This window comes from Pipistrellus kuhlii, unplaced genomic scaffold (genome assembly GCF_014108245.1).
Source record: "Pipistrellus kuhlii isolate mPipKuh1 unplaced genomic scaffold, mPipKuh1.p scaffold_m20_p_20, whole genome shotgun sequence".
NCBI classification, from domain to species: domain Eukaryota; kingdom Metazoa; phylum Chordata; class Mammalia; order Chiroptera; family Vespertilionidae; genus Pipistrellus; species Pipistrellus kuhlii.
The window spans coordinates 16,658,544-16,671,320 of NW_023425516.1; the positions used below are offsets into that span (position 1 = coordinate 16,658,544).

Consider the following 12,777-nt stretch of genomic DNA (forward strand, 5'->3'; position numbering starts at 1 on the left):
AATATTCAGTCCACTCTCTTAAACCAGCCAAAGGAGCTGCTGCCTGCCAGGAACTAGGTTAGAGGTTAACCACCAGGCGAGTGCCCGGAGACCGGCACCGGCACCTTGGGAGGCTGGGCTGAGTGGGTCGGGGGGCCGGGAAGCTGATTGATTATAAGAACACCGCCAGCACGCCCTGTCTATGAGGAGGCAAATAAGCAGTCAGGGAAAAGAAATCCCATTTACCGGACGAGGAAACCGAGGCCCAGCCAGGCAAAGGGGGTGGCCCAGCAAGTCGCCAGGCCTGGGGCTCTTTCCGTCACACCAGAAAGTAGGGAGCGGCATTTTCTGCTATAAAGTCTCCGAGTCCAGTGGTTTCTCATGAGGAAAAACCTCCTCTACAAACCTGCAGTCTGTCCACCCTCCCCTCCCCACCCCCCTCCCCAGTGGCGCCACCAAAGGCTCTGCCTGTCAGAGATCAGGAAACAGACTTCTGGGCCAGGGGGACAAAGGAGAAATGGCTCTCCCTCCCAGGGTCTCCCAGCGCCTTCCCTCCCCCCTTCACTTCCCCCAGGCCAGTGGTGGGCAAACTCATTAGTCAGCAGAGCCAAATATCCACAGGACAACGACTGGCATTTCTTTGGAGAGCCACAGTTTTTAAACTTAAACTTCTTCTAGCGCCACTTCTTCAACATGGACTCGCCCAGGCCGTGTGTTTCGTGAAGAGCCGCCCTCAACAGGCCAAAGCCGCAGTTTCCCAGCCACGGCCCTAGGCGTACGGTACCTTTGCCTTCCCCTCTCCTAGGCGCCAAGGGCCCTGCTTCCGCCTCCATAGCTTTTTCCTGAGCCCACGCAGCCCCGCTGGGTCACTTCTGCCACCTCTGTGACTTTCTAAATAAACTTCCTCTTCTAATTTGAAGAAGAAAAACCGTAAGAGAAATGAAGGACGGAAACCCACTGTTGTCTATATGGCAGTGTACCATACGGGCTTTACGTTCAGACTGTCTCTGTTCTGCTTCGATGTCTGGATGAATGAACGAGGGAATGACCAGATGAGACCTGGCCCTCGCGGTGGAGGGAGTGCCTCTGGTGAACTGCCAGCAGCTTTTCTCCTAAAACCTCCCAGCACTGCCCCGCTGCCATGCACGAGGGTTTAGGAAAGGGCTTTGGAAGGTCCATAGCATCTTGCTAGTGTGAACGGGGCTTGTGTCATCATTACATTTCGTTAGCCAGTTGCTTTTTTTAAGGAACTGATCTGAGCCCCAGCCGGTTTGGCTCAGTGGCTAGCGCGTCGGCCTGCGAACTGAAAGGTCCTTTTCCTCTCTATCTAAAATCAATTAATTAACTTTAAAAATAAAAATAACAACCCTAGCAACTTGACCTGAAGTGCAACAAGGGAACCTCCCTTGCCAGAAAAGCCCGGTGCGGCCGGGGACAAGCACTCGGGGCGGCTTTCTGACCGCAGAGCCGGCGGCCCAGCCCTCCACCCGGCGGCCCCACGCCCCTCGCGGCAGAGCGGCCGGCCTGGCTCTGGAAGGCCCGTCCCTAGGCCGGCGGCTATTTTTATCTGTTTGGACAGAGCTGGAGGCCAGCCGCCACTGGCTCTGGAGGGCTGACCTTCGGCTGGCGTTTGGCAAGTGCGGAAGGTGACATGGTAACTTTGGAAATGGCTGCAGGTGCAATCAACAGCGAGACTACGCGACAGCTGTCAGCCAAACCCCAAACGCTGTCAGCTGCCGGGGCACACGCCCAGGGCGAGCCGCATCGGGAGGGAGGGGACAGCAGTCTCCAGTCACCTGGGATCAGCACGGGGGCTTCCTCCTGAACCCCCACCGCCATCATCTCCTGCTCAGGATGAGGAAGCCGAGGCTCAGAGAGGCCACTGACCTCAGGTTCCAAGGCGACGCCACGGCCCTCAGAATCCAATGTTGAGCAGAAAGCTAGCTGAGATCAATGGAAATACGTCTATTGTCTGGACTTTAAACAACAAGCGCTGTCCGGCCAGTGTTGCTCAGTGGTCAGCACCCACCCATGAACCAGGAGGTCGCGGTTTGATTCCCGGTCACATGTCCTGGTTGCAGGCTCGATACTCAGTGGGGGGGGGGGGGGGGGCATGCAGGAGGCAGCCAATCGATGATTCTCTGTCATCATTGATGTTTCTATCTCTCCCTCTCCCTTCTTCTGCTTGAAATCAATAAAAACCTATTTAAAAAACAACAACAACAACAAGCACGTATGGTTGAGAGGTACTCAACTGGGCCGATTTTGCATCTACATGTTTCAAAAGTCCCCCCTGAAAATTCTAATGTACGGACAGAGGTGGGCACCACCGATAGATCCACAACCAGCATTGCCACACAGACTGCTGGCCGTGGTTCTGAGAATTCCCACGGCAGTGATGTCACCCACCGGGGGCCACGGGGCATGGTGGGACTCACTGAGGACCAGATTCTTCTGCCTCCCCCTCCCCCACTTGATTTCATCCCGTTCAATTCATGTCTCTTCCAAGAAGCCCTCCTCCAACTACTCTGCCCACATGCATTTCTCCACTCTCCGAACTCCGGCCCTGTTGGCACCGAGAGGGATGCCGGCAGCATTTGGAATCTTGCCTTCCTACTACCTCTGGCTCCTCCACAGAGGGTCCAGCCTCCAGGACAGGGTCCCAGCGGCCTCCTGACTCCACAGGCCTCTTTCACAAACCGAGCGCCCTCACGGCTCTCCGCTGTGCAAATGTGGATGCTGAATGGGCAGCGCTAAGGCCAGCACCTCCCACAGCCTGGCATCAGGCACGGAGCCCGGGTCTAGCACTGGTCAGTCTCCAGAATCCGGAAAGGCCTATCAGAATTAGCACCGTTGACAGATGAGGAAACTGAGGCTCAGAGGGTGGACGGCATTCACTCAACATCACACAGCTCAGTGGCAGAATGGGGCCCCTAATCCCATCTGTTCAGCACCTCTTAAGCTAGGAGAATGACCCAATAAAGCAGCTTCATATTAGAAATATGGCGACTACATGGCCGAATTTGCAAGGGCGATTCCAATTTATTTATTTTTGTCTTCCATCATTTTAAAAAATATATACATATATTTTATTGATTTTTTTACAGAGAGGAAGGGAGAGGGATAGAGAGCTAGAAACATCGATGAGAAAGAAACATCAATCAGCTGCCTCCTGCACACGCCCTACCGGGGATGTGCCTGCAACCAAGGTACATGCCCTTGCCTGGAATCGAACCCGGGACCTTTCAGTCCGCAGGCTGACGCTCTATCCACTGAGCCAAACCGGTTTTGGCTTTTCAAGAATCTTAAAGGGATCATATGAACCCGGTTAAAAGCATGACGTAGAACAAAGGTTGGCAAATATTCTGTGTCAAGGACAAAATGGTAAATTGGACCAGGTGGTATAGCCCCATCTCTGTCCCACTACTGAACCCTGCCCTTGGATTTTGAAAGCAGCAGCCATAGGCAATGTATAAACAACGAGCATGGCTGTGTTCCAATAAAACTTTATTTGTAGACACTGAAAGTTACATCTCAGGTCATTTTTACGTCACCAAATAGTATTCTTTTGATTTTTTTTTAAACCATGCTTTACTGAAAAGAAAAAAAACACATACAAAATTATGCTGTGGCCACAGTAAGCTGAGCCAGTGGTAGAATAAATACTTAATGTCGAATGAAAAGGCAACTGTTATGACTGGAGTTCCTACATTAAAACATAATTCACGGGGGGGGGGGGGGGGGGGGGGGGAGTGCTTTATGGAAAGATTCACAGCAACTATTAACCAACATGGAGGTGGGAAGGGAGTTGGGTATGAGTGACATTTGTTCCTCCTTCCTGCTTATCTATAATTGTCTGAATTTTCTTTTCTTTTTTTAATATATTTTATTGGTTTTTTTACAGAGAGGAAGAGAGAGGGATAGAAAGTTAGAAACGTCGATGAGAGAGAATCATCGATCAGCTGCCTCCTGCACACCTCCTACTGGGGATGTGCCTAACCAAGGTACATGCCCTTGACCGGAATCGAACCCAGGACCTTTCAGTCCGCAGACCAACGCTCTACCGCTGAGCCAAACCGGTTTCGGCCGTCTGAATTTTCAACAACAAACGTAGCATCACGTTGGTAATTTTATAAAATGAAGACACACACATACACACACACACACACACACACAAAAAAAAAAAAAAAAAAATAGAAAGAAAGAAAGGAAAATCTAGGAGGCGGGGCCAAGAAGCACTCAAGGCACAGACATACCTACACTAACCTGCCCCGAAAACGGCCTTACTTGGGATGCCTGCTCCAGTGCACCTTGATTCCCCCCGGACTTGACAACCACGAGGTTCCAAAGAGACCTGCCTTCCACGACCACCCCATCCCCTCGGCCAAGGCCAAGGCGCAGGGGGAGGGGAGGGGAGGGAGGGGAGGGGAGGGGGACGCAGGGCCCCGCCGGCGGGCCCACCCGGAGGCACCTGCGGGCCCTCCTCCCGACGGCGTCACGGCAGCTCCGCCGCCTCTCCCGCCGCCGGGGCCACAGCCCGCCCGCCGGCAGGGCGGGCGCCGGTTTGTGGAAAGATAACGGTCACCGAGAAGGCGGCTTTACTTACTCTCCTCGGCGGCCGGGGAAGCAGACCTTGCACTTGGCCGGGCTCATGGTGACCGCCCCGCCGGCCGACCCCGCCGGGCGCCTGCCGGGACGCGGAGCATGTGTCCCCGGAGCCCCCTGCAGCCGACCGCCCGGGGTGCGGGGCCCAGCGGGGCGGCCGGGCCGCGGCCGGGGGGCGGGGGGGCGGGTCTAGCGCCTCTGGGGCCGAGTCGTGCGGCGGCGGCGGCGGCCTGCAGGCGACCGGCTCCGCGCGGCGCTTCCTCCATCCCGAAATGCCTGCTGCGCGCCAGTGTCCGGCCCAGGCCCCGCCCCCGGGCCCGCCCCCGGGCAGGCCCCGCCCTCAGAAGGCCACGCCCCCTGGTTGCCCCGCCCCCGGAGCCGCCAATCTGGGAGCCGCAGCTGACCTTGGGCTGGGGCGACAGCTGCAGGCGGGAAAAGACGTCTTGGCTGATGGCCTCCCCAGCTCCCCTGCCTGCAGTAGAAGGAAGAGTCCTAGGACGGCCTCCCCCTACAGATTGGCAGCTGCAAAACACTCGCAATCAATGCGCTGGGAGACACACACACGGCAGGGAAGTGGTGGAAAATGTGGGTTCTCTGAAATGTGAGTCAGCTGTCACCACGTGCCTCTGGGAAAAGCCCGTGTACTCAAGTCAACTTTTGGCTTACACAAGTTCCTGTTTTTGTTTATTCTCCCACCTCTGCTTCCACGGACTTGTTTGCTCCGTGCCCCGCCTCTCCAAAGGGGGCTTTCTATAAGCACGTGCTCTGAACCATCTGGGTCCCCTTCTGGAGTGAGGGCCCCCTGCCTGGCTGGCATGGCTCAGTGGTTGAGCCTCGACCTATATGCACCAGGAGGTCACCGTTCGAGTGCCGGGTCAGGGCACATGCCCAGGTTGTGGGATCCATCCCCAGTGTGCGGCGTGCAGGAAGCAGCCAATCAATGATTCTCTCTCACCATGGATGTTCCCTCTCTGAAATCGATTAATAAAAATGTATTGAAAATAAAGTGAGGGCCTTCTAGACCCGGAAGACCCCAGACAACCTTAAATAAGATCCTTTCATCTCACCTTTCTGGTAAGATGAACATTTATTGGGCTTTTCAGTGCCCTTGTCCATTGAACCCTTGCAGCAATCCTACCGTTTTTATTCCCATCATGCAGATAAATGCTGCCCAAGGTGACAGCTGGTGACGTGAACCCAGGCAGAATGAATGAATGAATGCTTCTCCAAGTAGTCAGAATAAATAAAAAGAATCCAAAACAGTGCCTAAAAAATACTGCACCAATAATTAATGTAGCCCATGTTCGTAGCAAACAGAAACAAAAATAAAAAAAAAATAATGTGTTTGCAAATGATTCCCTTCAAAAAATATAGCCAGGGCCACACCTCCAGGGGGCACCATCTGCATGACCAGCAGAGGCTCGTGACCTCCCTTGGAGGTGGAGTAGCAGCCCTGCCTGAGGGCACGGGTTAGTTGTACTTGAACCAGATATTAAACAACGTTTCAACGAGTTTAATAAACAGGCCCTGGCAGGTAGCTCAGCTGGTTAAGAGCATCGTCCCGATACACCAAGGTTAGATCTCTGGTGAGGGCACAGACAAGAATCAACCAATTAATTCATAAATAAGTGGAACAACTAATTGATGTCTCTCTCTCTCTCCCTCTCCTTCTTCCTTCCCCTCTCCCTCTCCCTCTCCCTCTTCTTTCCTCTCCCTAAAATCAACCAATAAAATAATAATTAAAAACCCCCAATAGGTTAAAAAATAAATAACACAGGTGAACAAAATTCCCAGTTCTTCAAAGTTTCTTTCTGGCCTTACCTTCAATCCCTAAAAAAATATATATATAAAATAAAAAAATAAAATAAAAATCACCTTAAGCTGATTTTTTTAAAGTTTCAAACCAAAACCTAAAAGTATTCGCCTAGTCGCCACCCCAACCCACAACGACCCAAATTTAAATGTAACTGCCTCAAAATTATGAAAACAATTAAAATCAGGAAATGAAGGTATTTCAAAACACCCTACCCGACCCAGGTCAGTCCAGATCAGCAAGAACTCTCAGCAAAAACTCTCAGCAGGTTCCTTCCATTGCTCTCCATTTTTATTATCTATTCTATGGACAATCCCCAACACTCGCTGTTATTATATAACACCGTGTGATATTCTAACTTCTCTGCGCACCCGCCCTCACACACGGGGCTTCGCCCAGGCTCTCAAAGAGGGGTTTCCCTTAGATGGCTGGGCTTAGCCTGTCATCAATCAGAGGGACGGCGGCTTGGGCTTTTCTCTGCTGCGTGATTATCCAATAAAAGACGAGAAGGAAAGAGTAAGAGGCACCCCTATACACACCACCATTATGCCGGCATCAGTGCTTGTGATTTTCAATGAAGCTGTTCACATTTGGCTGTGCTTGCAATCCCGTGTTGAACGCCCTGCTCCGGAGACTTATCGGAGGCTAAATTTAAGTTGTTGATATTGCAGAAAGCCCAGATTGGTGACAGCACGAATACACACACACACACACAAAACGCACATGCGACTGGCTGGCGGCACTGTGTGACCCTGAGCAAACCGGTTCTCTCCACTTCCTCTTCTGGAAAATCATGGGCATAATATGCACTTTTGTGAAAAAATAAATAAATAAATAAATAATCCCTTTTAATTAATATATGATGGAGGGAATATTACAGAAAAGTATAGAGCAGAAGTGAAAGATTTTTTTCTAAAACAGGATGCTTATTTATGCGTAAGGGAAAGGTGAAAGACAGCAGGTGTGGTACTCTGGACCCTGTATTGAGAGAATAGCCAACCTCCCCCGGACCTCAGCATTCATTCCACAATAGAACATTGAAAGGAGAGGGATCCCCTTGTCCCGGGCTCCCAGAGACTATCTTAGGTGAAAATGGGAGGGTAAGGGGGCGGGGTCTGTCCGTCCCTCCCCTACATTAGCACATGAATACACAAATTCAGATATCTTAGAAAGATCCATTGCATGCCATTTAGAGATACAAATATGTACAGAGTTGTAAGTTTTAGGAGCCGCTCACTACTCAGAACTGATGAACAAGGGATGGATGGCAACTGTTGAAGAGGAGAGGCTGAGCTCACCCGGATGCTATGTGGGATGGGAGGGGGGGAGGCGGGGGGGGCATGGGGGGATGCAAATCTCGGGGTCCCTTTCCTTTCCGCTGCACCTTCACTTCCTGGCCGGGTTCCTTCCATCATGTCCACAGCCCACAGACCCTCACTCCGCTCGCCTCCCCAGGGTCCGAGGTGCGCTTTGCAACCCTCTCAGACTCCCACATGGAAGCGAGCATTCTGGAAAAAGGCAGGGCTAACCCCCGGCACCTGCGGGCCAGTGGGTACGTGAGCCCGTCGCAGGGACACTGCCCCTGCCGTGTCCATCCCCTTCCTCCTCCGTGGACACAGGTTGCCGCCCTCCCTGAAAGCCGAGGTGTGCCGTGAGGACAGCCATCGCCACCGGTAACAGCTTTGTAAGATGCCCATTCGACAGACGGCCACCGAGGCAGCCCGCCGCCATCCACGCCCGGCCCTTCCTCCCGTGGGATCTCCTCAGCGCACTTCCCGGGGAGGCCCGGTCTCATCCCGCTTGCTTCGGCAGAGAAGGGAACGGCAGCTCGGAGAGAGGTCTTGGGGCTGCTCTGCGATCTGAACCTGGGCCCGCACTGTGACCCCGTGCTTTGCGTTGAATGACACTGAGTGCCCGGTGGGCCCTGCTCTAGGCGCTGTGCTCATGGTGACTGCCCTGAGCCGGGCTCTGGCCCTGTGAGGCAGGGGCCACTGTGGCCTCATTTGAGAGGGCGCTGTGGCACAGAAAGCTGACAGCTCAAGCCCAGGTCACATGACGGCCGGTGGAGGAGTCAGCAGGCCGGTGCTCAGTCAGCTGGCCTCCAGCGGGAGTGCTCTTAGCCCCTCCCCCAGCTCTCTCCACCCATCAAGGGCAATGTCCCGGGCTCCCGGCCGCTCAGCCCTTCCTGAGCCCGTCCTCCGGAGGGCAGGGGCCAGGTCTCACTGTCTATGCGTCCGCGGTGCCAATCACGGCGCCTGGCACCCAGCTGCAGGGCTGCAAAAAGAGCCCCCACGCCAATGAAGGGCGGGGGACACACCTTAGCTACCGCCCTGGACCATCTCGTCTCCTAGCTTGTCCCCAGCTCGCCCGGAACCCAGACCCTCTGCGGTAATTAGCAAAGGAGAAGATGGTTATCAATGAACGTGCTTTTTCCAATTTTCCAGCTCCTCTCTTTTTCCCCATCTCCCAGCCCCTACCGACCCCTCCACACACAAAGACGCGAAAGCCAAGACCGTTAGCGCCAGAGAGGAGCTCGGAGCATCCAGACGGGCCCAGAGAGGGCAGGGGGTGTCCTCCCCAGGAGCACACAGGGGAATGCGTGCTTGATCAGTTGGCCCTCTTCCATTAAAGGGAAAGAACAGTTAGAAGGAGGGAGCAGGTGCCTTTGGTGGAGCCCACGTGAGGTGGCCACATCAATACCGGGAGTTTTCAGACCAGTTTCTAACCTGCTTCTGCTGAGGGTCCGGGTTCAAGTGGTGCTCTGGGCCTAAGGAGATCTTGCTGGGAGACCTCGGACAGACCCCTGAACCTCTCCAGCCCTCAGCTTCTTCTTTTTTTATTTAAAAATATATTTTATTGACTTTTTAGAGAGAGGAAGACAGAAGGATAGAGAGTTAGAAACATCGATGAGAGAGAATCATCGATCAGCTGCCTCCTGCACATCCCCCACTGGAGATGTGCCCACAACCAAGGTACACGCCCCTGACCGGAATCGAACCCGGGACCCCTCAGTCCGCAGGCCGGTGCTCCATCCACTGAGCCAAACCGGTCTCAGCTTCTTCTTTAAAAAAAAAAAAAAAAAAAAAAAAAAAAAAAAAAAAAAAAAAATTTTTTTTAAATACATTTTATTGATTTTTTTAGAGAGAGGAAGGGAGAGGGATAGAAAGCTAGAAACATCTATGGGAGAGAAACATCAACCAGCTGCCTCCTGCACACCCCCTACCTGGATGTGCCCACAACCAAGGTACATGCCCTTGACCGGACAGACGCACAAATTAGAGGGATGTCCCTTTAGGAGGCAGGGAAACTGGCCTGCCCTCCAGGCTCCCGCCATCCCTCGTGGCTTCAGCTCGTTCGGCTTAAATTATAACGAGTCACACGCGGAGCCCTCTTCCCCAGCGAGGCTGGGATTGCCTAGGAAGCCAGCTTCCCATTCACACGGCAGGTGTGTAAGAGACGATTTTTGAAAGGAAGGAAGGAAGGAGGCAGAGAAGGGTAACATCTGCTTTTCACACAGCTACCCTGGAAGCGCTGGCATCCAAGGATGGCTTGACGGAGCAGTGCGGGGAGGAGGGGAGAGGGTGAAGACCACTCCCTCACTCTGCGCCCGCCGCCCTCCCGGTTACGAGGACAGAAAGGGGGGCACCTTACCTCATCGCGGGGACCAGGGCCTCCGAGTCGCCTGCGGCCCGAGCAGCCTCCAGGGTCAGGGCCCCCAGGCTGGCCCGGCTGCCCCTGCGGGAGGACTCCCGGCCAGGGCCGGCCCCCGCATCCTCGTCGGAGGAGTTGTCGTCGAAGGAGCCCAGGATGAAGTTGGTCATCAGCTGCCTCTTGAGGCGCGCCTGCTTCTGGTCCTCTTTGGACAGGGCCCTGACTCGGGCCTGGGGCCTGGCCGGCGGCGAGGACAGGCCGTTGGCGTCTGGGGCCTCCAGGCCTGGGGTCCTTATCCCACTGGCTGGGGAGGCATCGCGGGAGGGAAGGGGGCTTCTGGAGGGGTGCCTGTGCCGGGGCGGCCTGGAGGTCCTTTGCCAGTCGGCATCTTTGGGGCTTTTCTGAGAGGCGGGCTCCTCCTGGTTGGGGGTCTTTGGCAAAGGGCCGCTGTCCCCGTTTTTCTGCGGTGGCTCCTCGGAGCTGTTGGGCGCTGGAAGGGGCTCCTGGCTCGGCACGAAGCTCGCCTCCGGTTTATTCTTGGCGGCTGGTGTGGCGTCTGTCATTTTCCCCCAGATTTTTAACCAGGAAAAGGTCAGGCAGGAGAAAATCAGACAGCACAGACAAAGCAGCAAGGTCATTCAGAAAACCTGCAAGGAGAAGAGAGAGGTGCTTTAGTATCTATGGCTTTGAGTTATTTCTCCTTTTAATTTTTTTAAAAAATATATTTTTTATTGACTTGAGAGAGAGAGAGGACAGGAGAAGGGGAGGGAAAGAGAGGAAAACATCCATGTGAAAGAGAAGCATCAATCAGTTGCATTCTGCATGTACCATGACCAGGATTGAACCTGCCACTTGGGCTATGCCCTGACTGGGAATTGAACCAGTGACCTTTTGGTGCACAGGATGACAGTCAACCAACTGAGCCACCAGAGAGACCAGAGTGAGTTATTTCTCATATATATATATACTTTTTTTAAAAAATTAATTTCAGAAAGGAAGAAGGAGGAGGGAGAGAGAGAGATAGAAACGTCAATGATGAGAATCATGGGTCAGCGGCCTCCTGCACAACCCCCACTGGGGATCAAGACCACAACCTGGGTATGTGCCCTTGACTGGTATCGAACCCAGGACCCTTCAGTCCACAGGCGGACGCTCTATCCACTGAGCCAAATCAGCTAGGGCAAGTTATTTCTCTCCTAAAGGATCGAGTGGGATGAGAGGCAGTTGAGAATCTGGGTATTCAGCGGAGAGAGCCAGAGGAGAGAAGCCAGGGACCGAGTGGAGAAGGGGCCTCCTCCCAGCTCCTGCCCATCACGTGCTTGGTCTTGGGTGCATTCCTTAGCCCTCAGGCTCAGGGCTGCTCACCTCTAATTTAGGTATGCTAACGCATGCTCGCTGTGAATCATAAACACGCATGTGCGAGACTAGGGCGGTTCAACATCAACCAATGGAACAAACCACACGAGTAGAACAGAGGGAGGGGGGAAAAACACGTGATCCTCTCCGTGGAACCGGAAAAGCGTTTAAGAAAACCCAGCAGCCTCTCCTGATTAAAACACTCGGAAAATTAAGACCAGAAAGGAACTTCAAAGTCACAACACGCATTTATGAAAAGTTAATATCCACTCAATAGTGAAAGGGGCCATGCTTGCCCGTAAGACCAGGAATAAGACAGGGGTGACCATGCTCACCTCCGCTATTCAACTAGTTCCATTCCCCACGAACCGAGAACAGGGACACACACATACGTGTACACACACGTGTTCAAAGCATAAACTTTCCCACTTTCGGAGGCCCAAGCCTTGCCCTCACCCTGGCACCACCGACAGTTGGGGCCGGAGGATTCTTTGTGGAGGAGGCTGTCCCGAGCCTCCAGCCACGAGAGGACAGTAGCTCGCTCCCTTTAGCTCTGACAACCAAAAATCCCCGGGGAACAAAATTGCCCTCAGGCACCCTGGCTGGTTTGGCTCAGTGGATAGAGCACAGCCTGCAGATGGAAGGGTCTGGGCGGGGTTCGATTCCAGTCAAGGGCACATGCCCGGGTTTCCACCTCAGTCCCCAGTAGGGGGCGTGCAGGAGATAGCTGATCAGTGATTCTCATCATTGATGTTTCTCTCTTTCTCACTCTCTTTCTTCCTTCCTCTCTGAAATCAATTAAAATACTTTTTTTTTTTTTTAATGGCCCTCAGGTGAGAATCAGTGGTCTAAATTTCCCCACCTTCCCCTCCCTCCCACTCCAGCCCCTGAGTGGAGGTTGGAGCTTCTGGGAACAGAGACTATTTCTTATTCATTTCTCACACAGAATTAAGTCCTCAAGGAAAGCTTGAGAAACGTCAGAGTCCTGAAAGGGCAGGCTTACAATTGGCCTCAGGACAAATTTTGAAATTAGCAACTGGCAGATGGCATCACCAAGAAAATACACTGCCAAGGCTCTCCTGGCTTCCCCAGAGGCTCCAGCAGGTCGCAGTCCTGCCCACTCCTGCCCACTTCCTCCCTAGGCCCGAGGGCATGGCTGGGGTAAAAGGGCCACCCCCCCCCCACGCCCTCTGCCGGCCACACTGGCCAAGCACCTTCACAACGCCCCAGCCCACCCCCACGGGCTCTCTGCTCAGCACAGACCTCCATCCTCGTAACACGGACGACGCACAGTCACTGGTCTCCCCCGGCCAATCCCCTGTCCCTTGGGGATATGAACCGTTTGTCATTCATTTCTGGACCCTTGTGCCCAG

The 12,777-nt window shown here is 53.7% G+C and overlaps 1 protein-coding gene across 7 annotated transcripts in view; it reads right to left on the reverse strand.

Moving 5' to 3' along the window:
* The window catches only part of ACACB (acetyl-CoA carboxylase beta), a 65,060-nt gene that overhangs the window by 43,652 nt on the left and 8,631 nt on the right, over nucleotides 1-12,777 (reverse strand). For 6 of the 7 annotated variants that reach the window (XM_045585633.1, XM_045585634.1, XM_036449120.2 and 3 more), the window contains exon 2: nucleotides 10,049-10,695. In XM_045585633.1, coding sequence (XP_045441589.1) covers nucleotides 10,049-10,686 — 638 coding nt within the window. In that variant the 5' untranslated portion in view covers nucleotides 10,687-10,695. Of the gene's footprint in view, nucleotides 1-4,585; nucleotides 4,860-10,048; nucleotides 10,696-12,777 lie in introns of those variants that run through there. The other variant, XM_045585635.1, reaches the window with a different exon arrangement.